The 9,181-nt window shown below is 40.0% G+C and overlaps 1 protein-coding gene across 1 annotated transcript in view; it reads right to left on the bottom strand.

The window, feature by feature from the left end:
* Positions 1 to 4,089: 4,089 nt before the first annotated feature.
* The window catches only part of LOC104459819 (serine racemase-like), a 30,919-nt gene continuing 25,827 nt past the window's right edge, over positions 4,090 to 9,181 (bottom strand). The window contains exon 11 of the mRNA XM_010087170.1: positions 4,090 to 4,386. Coding sequence (XP_010085472.1) covers positions 4,288 to 4,386 — 99 coding nt within the window. The 3' untranslated portion in view covers positions 4,090 to 4,287. The remainder of the gene's footprint in view (positions 4,387 to 9,181) is intronic.

The following is a 9,181-nucleotide window of genomic DNA, read 5'->3' as shown; positions in this document are numbered from 1 at the left end:
ACAGGAGAGATGGGGAGAGACTTTTTACATGGGCTTGTAGCAACAGGATGAGGGGCAGTGGATTTAAGCTGGAAGAGGGCAGATTTAGATTAGATATTAGGAAGATTTTCTTTACTGAGAGTGTGGTGGGGCACTGGAAGAGGTTTCCCAGAGAACCTGTGGATGCCCCATCCCTGGAGGTGTTCAAGGCCAGGCTGGATGAGGCTTTGGGCAAACCGGTCTACTGGGAGATGTCCCTGCCCATAGCAGGGGGGTTGGAACTAGATGATCTCTAAGGTCCCTTCCAACCCAAAACATTCTATGATTCTATAATTCTATGTCTAGGTCTGGATCTAGCAAAACTTTGGTACAGCATGTGAAACGCACTTACTGCATTTTGGGATGGGAAGGAGGAACACACATAAATATTCCAAAAATAGTAGGCTAGATGGCAAGGTGCTACTTGTGAGGATGTTACCTGCATGGGGACATGAAGTTTTCCTGGTGCTGTGTAAACATGTAGCGGCAGAGCTTTAGAAGTTAATTCAGAGCTAACAGGACCTGGCTGAAAAAATTAAGAAGTCAATGTGGGAAGAGATTTTGTTTCAGTAAAAGGTATGCCTTGTTTGCATGAGTCCTTGGAAGAAGTTTGTGCTGTGTCCATGACAAATCTTATATTCACAGGACTGCTCTCAAAGCTGAGCAGCTGAATTACCTGGGTCAAAGCATCCTCTTCCACTGGAGCATGAACATGTGCTTTAGATGGTGGAGTCTGCTGCACTCTGAAATGGAAGGACTGGTTTACCAAAGTTCGCAATATTTGTGATGAGTATCTCTGAGATTCGATTCACCAGATATCACAGACTTAAGTCACCCATGCGAGCCCAGCCCAGGATGCCTCTGGACCCAGACTCTACATGTTGCTGAGGAACACAGCAAGGTGGAATTTGCACCTGGCCCAGTACCTGAAACACCATCCCTTTCCAAGCCAGTGTGGAGGGATGCTCGCCCAGGCACACTGGTGAGCAGTCTGGCAGGCTCCTGCAGCAGTCCCACCCAGCTGTACTCTCCTCCCTGACAGCCCAGAGCTCATCATGCATGAATGACATGGATTTCCTGTTGATGTCAATGATAGAGAAAGGAAAAAAATGAACCCTGAATTTTTAATGCAAGGTTGCTATCAGTACCATGTGAGAGAATGACAAATCTTTCATTGCTGAGGTGGCATAATTTTAATTATTTTTTGAATAAATACAATGCTTAGATTTACATTTTGCTGATTTAAAAATTTGTGAAATTTTTACATAATCATTAAAGCTTTTTTTTTTCAATGTACATAAGAACACTCTAGCTAAAAATACATCTTTAAATGAAACATTTTGAAACACATTATTATATCTTTGAGATGCCATAGTCCTATTATACTTCATAATGCAAAAAGGTTAGCAGCACAGATATTTCGGTAATTTTTCCAATTGCATTCGTTCATTTAAACATTTAATTTTGGGGTTTTTTTCCCTTGGAAGCATTTAATCTTAGCTTTAAAGCCAATGGACTTGCACAAAAGCAACATAGAATGTAAATCAACTCTGTTATCATTATATTTATATGTAAAGTGTTTACTGCTGAAGAGTGATTTACAATTTATGTTTATACTTAATACAATAAAAATAAAACCAAACTGCATATATCATGTTTGACATTTTAAATAACTTCTAGACATAATTTTATTTTTTTCCCTTTTTTTCCTTTCTTTCCCCCAAAACACATTTTCAAAATCATACAGTGATTTTAATGCATTGATTTTTGGTTGCTCTATCCTCTCTTGCCCCAGTTTTGTGAAGACTTGCTCAATGCAGGTCCCACTGATTAGAAAAGAAGTTCTTAATGTTCTGAGCTTCTAGAAAAATAAAGCCCAGGATAATGCAGGACAATAAACCAAGGACTAGGCACAAGCTGTTGGCCACTGGTGAGAACATTGGTTATAATGTCCCATTCTCTTCTCACATAGATACCTGAGACCTCCTCAACATTTCCTGAGAGTTTTGCCATAAGAGATGAGAGGATACTTAGACCTTTATTTATAGTGAATTTACATCCCCAAATCTCCTCTTTGATAATGTGGTTCATTGCTTGCTTCAATGGAAGTAACACATACACAATATGTAGTCAGTCATCACATGTTTATATACAGATTTTTTAAACTCTTCTGACCATGATGTAAAGAGTTGTGTCTAATAGGTTGTGATTTACAGGACATCTTCTGGAGACCAAGCCCTATACCCATCATTCTGGATGGCAAGAAGGAAAAGAAACTAACCATTGGGGCATCAATAATTTTTAGTTCCACATGCAAACAACATGGTCCTTCAAAAAAACAGACGAAATTAGTGAACTGCAGAGACAGACCTCTTCGTCCCACCTTGCAGGCACAAGTTGAGTTATAGATATATCTGGATATCCATAAGCAGTAGATACAAAACAAATGAGATCTGCATAAGACTGGATATGCAGTTCATTCTTTTTAGTCCACAGGGACCCTCTGTTTAGGTTGCTCTAACTCTCTGGATAATGCCCTTCCTAGCCTACAGATGGACTACAGTTAAGAGAGGGCAGAAAAAGTTTTCGCCTACCCCAGGCCATCTCCTCTTCCACATATGATTTCTTAATTGTGCTTTAGAGACAGAAGTTTCTCACTGCAGCACCAGGAAAGGAAACATGCTAGAAAGCCCAGTCCTAACTTCAAGGGAGGACTAAAGATGGAAGCTCAGTTTATAATGACACCAAAGGAGCATCACTATAGGCTCACAGCATCTTTCTCCACAAAAAGCTACAGTAAGCTGGGTTTCACAGACACCTAGCAATAACTGACCCAGCTCTGCACATGGGAACTAGAACGATTTGATCCCACGCAGCCCATGGAGATGCTCATTCTGACCTTTTCATCTGGGTTCTGCTATGGCACTGCTAAATACATCATATCTATTTTATGTACTTAGTTATCAACTTAATATGTTGGAGGCAGGATTAAGACCTCTCACTAAAATACCTACACCCAAAATTTGGGTCAATCCTGATTAAATTTAACCAAGCGGAATGGTATATATTGGCTCTGTTGCAGCTGGCCTTAAATTGAATTTTGCCCAAATGGAAAGGCAACTGTTGTATGCACACTCAGAAGTGGGTCTGAATTTCTCTTACATTTTTTGCCATCCCACTCTGTTACCTTATTAGTTGGTCTCTGCCTGTAGTGATGAAAATGGTATTTAGGTCAATGTGTTCTTTGTTAATTGCATTAGACATGTGCCTAAGACTTAGTCTTCTCTTCTCCCCACACTGCCTTTGGCTATTAACATGTGTTCTTTAAGTGTATTTCATTCTTAACACTGTACTTAATCTGTCAGGTGAGATGGATAGAGTCTGTTTTAGGCAGACTAAGATGATCAGTGGAATGCTAATTACAAAATTCACATGGATGGAGAGACTCTTTTTTATAAAGAAACATAAGTAATTTTATATGCTACTTTTTATACTGAGTAGAGGGAAGTAGAGGGAAGTAGAGGGAAGAATTGCATTTGTGTTGTGCATATGAGGTCTGATTATATTCAGAATATGGTTTTGTTGTTTTTTCATTGCTGCAACATCTTTTGGAACTTTATAAGTAGTATCATTTTCCCTTGGAAAAAGATGAATACAGTATTGTCTTTTATCTTCCAAGAGTTTTTTTGGTTTTGTTTAAAATGCATTTTGTTAGCATAACTTTTCCTCACATGATAGCAAATATCAGAACAGGAGCATGTTCAAGCCCACACTGACACACATGTACGTATCTCCTGACACAGATTCAGCAAATGGAGAACTTCTTCTGGCTTGGAAATAGAATATTACTATACTAGTAGCAGGGCAAAGTCCAACAGGAGGAGCTGCATTACTTTAACCAGGGGCATCAAAATCAAAAGACCTTTGAGGAGTCTATATTCAGATATAAAGAAAAATGCATTCTCCCTGTTTATTTATTGAATGCCATTGGATCCTACATACTAGGCAAAATCCAGACAACCAGCTGATAATGAGTTATTCAATTCCAACACCAGCAGAGACTAAAATTTTCCCTTAGCTAAGCTGAAGTTTTGAGTTTAACTTTATCCCCAAGGACCTCCTCTATACTTGGAGCAGGAAATAAATATCCTAAAACTATTTGCTAACTGTTCAGCTTTGAAAGATAATCTTTGTTCTGAGTACCTTAAGATGAGGGCTCTGTAAAATACTTCTCAGAAGACCTCAGCCCTTTCCCTTTTGCTGTGCCCATCACCGCTCGGTCCAGACGGCCATGGGATAGCGTTCCAGGAGTGCGTTCCTCAGCTGGGCTGTGTGGATCTTGTCTCTGGTCTCCACGGTGCAGGTGACCTGGGAAAAGAATTAGGAACATTCCTGACGGCATGGCAATGATCTCAGACAAAGGCATTTCCAACTCAATCCTAAAACACGCTCGTAAGAGCAAAATGATCGGTTCAATGTAAAAACTCTGGACTGTGCATCCTCTATCTATGCAGGTAAAACTGACATTGCAGACATCTGGGGTTCTTCCAGCCCTTCTGCATGATCTTAAAGCCTTCCAACAGCCCTACTTTATTGCCTTCACAGTTTGAAGAAGATAGACTGATCCTCTGCTGGCTCCTGGGCAAAATACTTGTCTGCTGCTGGCCTCCCTGAAGTCATCTGTTAGCAGCTTCGCTTTTCCATTCCCTGGGGTATGTACGAGGTGCTGCTGCCACCTCACCCATCTCTGACTCTCACCTCACCACGTTTTCATATTCTGGGAAATGTTTGTTCCATCCTTCAAGCCTTTTACCTTCTCCTCCTTCTCTCTCTCATGGAGTTATCCCCCAGTCCTTTATATTCTCTGCAATATTCTGGCTGTTATGGTTGTTCTGCTAAATCAAACTAAACCCAGGCAAACCTAATCTTGATAGTTTTCTTTTTATTCTTCACTTGCATCCACAAGTATTATTGACAATCCTGTCATGCAGCCACTGAAGACAATAACTTTGATGCCATTTTTTTCAATTTGTCTCTGATCCCTCTTTTCTACATACCCGCATTTCTTCTGCATCATTTGAAAATCCAGGTGCTACCATTGGCTCTGCACCAATGTGAAGCTGAAGAGGGAAAATGATACTTCACAATTTTAGACTACTAACTTCCTTCTCCTCTGACCCTGCAGAAATTATCACTGATGTTGAAAGTGCCACGTGGAAAAAAAGACCTCACAGAAACATAGAAATCTAGCAAGGAAAGAATCCAAGATGAGTCACGGTGCAACAACAGAGTGTTTATTGTAACAGGCAGATCTACAGAGAATAGAGAAAAAACTGGTCGTGGTAACCTTAAGGTGGATTTTTAGAGACAGATGCTCTGTATAATGTTCCTATTAGAGCTGCATCCTTTACAGAAAGCAACAAGGCAAAAATTAAAATTGTCTCTACTCAGATATGTTTCTGAGGACATTTCCAGAGAACCTAGTGAATTAATGTTTCTGGGAATGAGCTTAAAGTAACAATAAACCTTTAGCAAAACTGTTGAATGAGAAGATAAAACACTAACTCCAGTTTATTCTAAATAGCCATGAGCTCACTTAAGTAGAAAACTGTCTATAGCTTCTTAAATATTCATCATTAAATAAGCCACATTTCTGGTCTGTTTCCGTTATTCCTTTCCTCTTATCCTTAACGTAGTTCTATTGTTGTTTGGTTCTTTGGAACACAAATTAGATGCTAATTTCTTTCTCCTCTGAAAAAGTGGGATTTAGCCTCACAAGGACAGTCACAGAAGACAATTAATAATGAAGGAAGAGAAGAGAACACAAAGACTGGGAAAAGTTTTTGAAGGATATCTAGGAACCAAATTACCAACTAACTTGTTATCCATTCCCTGGTTCATATAAAATCCCTAAAGCTTTGCAGTCATATCCTCGAGAGCACACATCTTCTCTCATGGAGGCTGTAATTAAGCAACCTTTGTCCCCTTCCACAGCAATCATGCCTGTTTTGTCCTGAGCAAACCAATTGCTGTGCTTGGAACCAGCGTGGACTTGTCAGATTTGGCTTTGAATGTTTGTCAACAAGCAGTTGCTCTGCCCTGGGAGCAAGCATGGGAAAGCATTTTGATTTACAGAGCCAACAATCCTCCTCTCTGCCCTTTTCTTTCTGCTAATGATTGAAGCCAGACAGACTTGGATAGATTAGAGCCAGAGAGCTTGTAAACATTTTGGATAAATATTGTCTTCTTGTTCTGTGCGTGCACAGCATCCAACACAGGATATGGCCATTAATAGCTGTAGCGTGCTATAAAAGTAATAACAACAGCAGCAGAAATAATAAACAGCTCCAGAAATTTACCTGATTTTTTACACTTGTCAAATAGAGGAAGAGAGAATGTTTGCTCACAGCAGGAGCAAACAGTGAATCACTCTATACTTTAGAGCAGCTGCAGATCTAAGCAGCAAGGAAGGCAAGAATTTGCTTTCTTGCTCAGATTAAGCCAATTTACACTTCAGCTTTACCTGCACAGAACCTCTCTCTCTCTTATTCACTTCACCTGGGAAGTATGATTTACATGAGAGTCCAACAGGGCAATCCTCAATTCATGGAGAGGTATATGAGGATTATATTTATCTAGGATGAAGAGTCACCTAGGTGCTGCTAGCTACAGGAGGTTGCATACCTACTGATGACCTAAGAGTAAGTGCTCCAAATTGGTTTTATCTAAGAACAAATGACAAAGCCTATTGCCTGATGATTCTTATACTCCAGAGAAGATAACCCCTGACAACTAAAGAAAACTTTACTTAATTTGTTTCAAACCCAGAAGCCCTCAGTCCCAGCCAGAGGCTTTTTGATCCAGCAGAGCTCTCACTGACTGCAGGACCACATTGGCACAGCAGACCTTTCCTTTCTGTGTATCAAAAAACCCCACAAAATCAACAATAAAAAATGAGAACATTTTATGTATTTTTCTCCTGCATATTATATCCTTGCTGGATTAAAATAATAATAATAATAAAGGAGTTATCTGCCCCTGTGAGACTGTTAAAATAACCAGCCAGATGGATCTTTTACTGCATTTAGAGTTCTGCTCTCTGTGGCAGGTAATCTAAAGGCTGATTCCAGCCTAAGGGGTTAGCTAGCCTGCTGGGTTTTTTAATAGCAGGTGTACAAGTAATGGAAGACAGAACAGTCTTCCCTGAATATTGATGTATTGTAGGTTTTATTTAGTAACTAGCAATAATTGACTGAGCAGGACAAATTCTGAACAAAAGATAAAGGAAAATATTGATCACAAGTTATTACTCTGTGCAACACCAAAATCCAGATGCAGGAATTAAAATATTCATAGGAATTTGTTCCATTTCAAAGAGAGGAAAGTTTACAACTTCACAAAAGGAGGACATTTGCAAAGTTCTGTGCTGAATAATTTGGGCAACAGAGTGGGCACCTCTGCTCCCCTTTCACTGCAAGTCTCACATGTGGGCACTTAGCCTTTTACATCATATTTTTCTAAATATTAAAAATTAATTTCATAAAATCACAGAATCACAATGTTAGAGATTGGAAGGGACCTTGAAAGGTCGTCTAGTCCAATCCCCCTGCCGGAGCAGGAACACCTAGATCAGATCACACAGGAACGCATCCAGGCAGGCTTTGAATGTCTCCAGAGAAGGAGACTCCACAACCTCTCTGGGCAGCCTGTTCCAGTGCTCTGTCACCCTCACCGTGAAGAAGTTTCTTACAGAATCGCAGAATATTAGAGACTGGAAGGGACCAATTTGGCATGCCTCTCAGCTCTCTGATACCTGATATCTGTAGGTTGTGTGTGCAAATAAAGATATTGGGTGAACATGCTGAGCCAGTGCTAGAAAGCAGGGGAAATGTGAGTAGCATTGCTCAATCAAAAGATTTCAGTCTTTTGTGTTTTTCCAGACTCTGTGTAAACATAGGTTGTAACCAGCTAGTGCAATTCCTTATGTCCCTGGCTCATCCACTGAACCTTTGTATCCTACTTCTTTAATCCTAGAAACCACATTCACCTTCTTCTTCTAAGCTGTTGGTCTCGGAGAATTCATATAACTTGATATTCATTATACACCATGCTCAGCACCAGTCTAGGTTTGTTTGCACGAATATCACTGGAGTTAGACATGAAACATTTATTTATATACACTGGCTTCAGTTCTATAAATAAAGCAAGGATTTTCATGTCTATTAAAAAAGTCAACAACTGGGCAATTTTCTGAAGTATTCAGTAAACCCCCAGTGTAGGTTACTGCACACTGCAGATTATTTGTCAACAGCATTTCAGTTTATGGCTTGGGGATCAGCTGCTAGATAGCCCCCAAGGTCAGTGCAATGTAATGCTTGAGAAGAGTGCAACAGCTGCCACAGTTGTCACCTGGTTGTGCAACCTGAGCCCTTATCTTTTGGCATACTCTTGCATTGAGGTCAGTGAGCACAAGCACGAACACAAACAAGTTACCGTCACATTCCCTAAGTCAGATAATAACCAACAGGTTTCCTCTTAGCCTCCCCGGATTCAGGTTCTTATTTCCACAACTGGGACAGGCTATTCTATACCAGGTAAGTCTGCTGTGGAACAGCATTAAAGAAAATGACCGGATTATTTTTGAGAGCCTCAGAAGAAGAGTGTTGTCAAACTTCACACTCCAAACACCTCCATTTTGCAGATGGGGAACAGAAGCACGGAAACAGTGTATTGCCCAGGTGATGCAGGAAATGCTTTAAGAATTATAGCATCCTTCTTCATAGCTGGATAGCTGTGTGTTCCTCTATATTGTCTCCACATGACAATAATACAGGATATGTTGGCAACTAGGGACTCTAATCCAAAATATTCTCCTCTGGTCTTCTACAAAATGCAAATTAGCCCAAAGGAATTTATTCAAATTAACCAGAGCAGACTAAAATAATTTAACGAGTTCTGGCCTGAGGTTTTTTGTAGGGAAAAACCAGATATTACACCACACAAAGTGAGCCAGGAAACCCAGCACCACTGGGACAATGTGTAATGTTATTGTAAAGAAAAAGCAACATTTGATTTATGAATTAGTATTTTGCTGCACAGTCAGAGGGAGAAGTAGCATGATGGATGTTCTTTTTACAACTGGTCTGAGTTATTTAAAACCACA

Source organism: Pterocles gutturalis, unplaced genomic scaffold, assembly GCF_000699245.1.
Source record: "Pterocles gutturalis isolate BGI_N339 unplaced genomic scaffold, ASM69924v1 scaffold46596, whole genome shotgun sequence".
Taxonomy (NCBI): domain Eukaryota; kingdom Metazoa; phylum Chordata; class Aves; order Pterocliformes; family Pteroclidae; genus Pterocles; species Pterocles gutturalis.
This window is presented reverse-complemented; position numbering and strand designations above follow the sequence as displayed.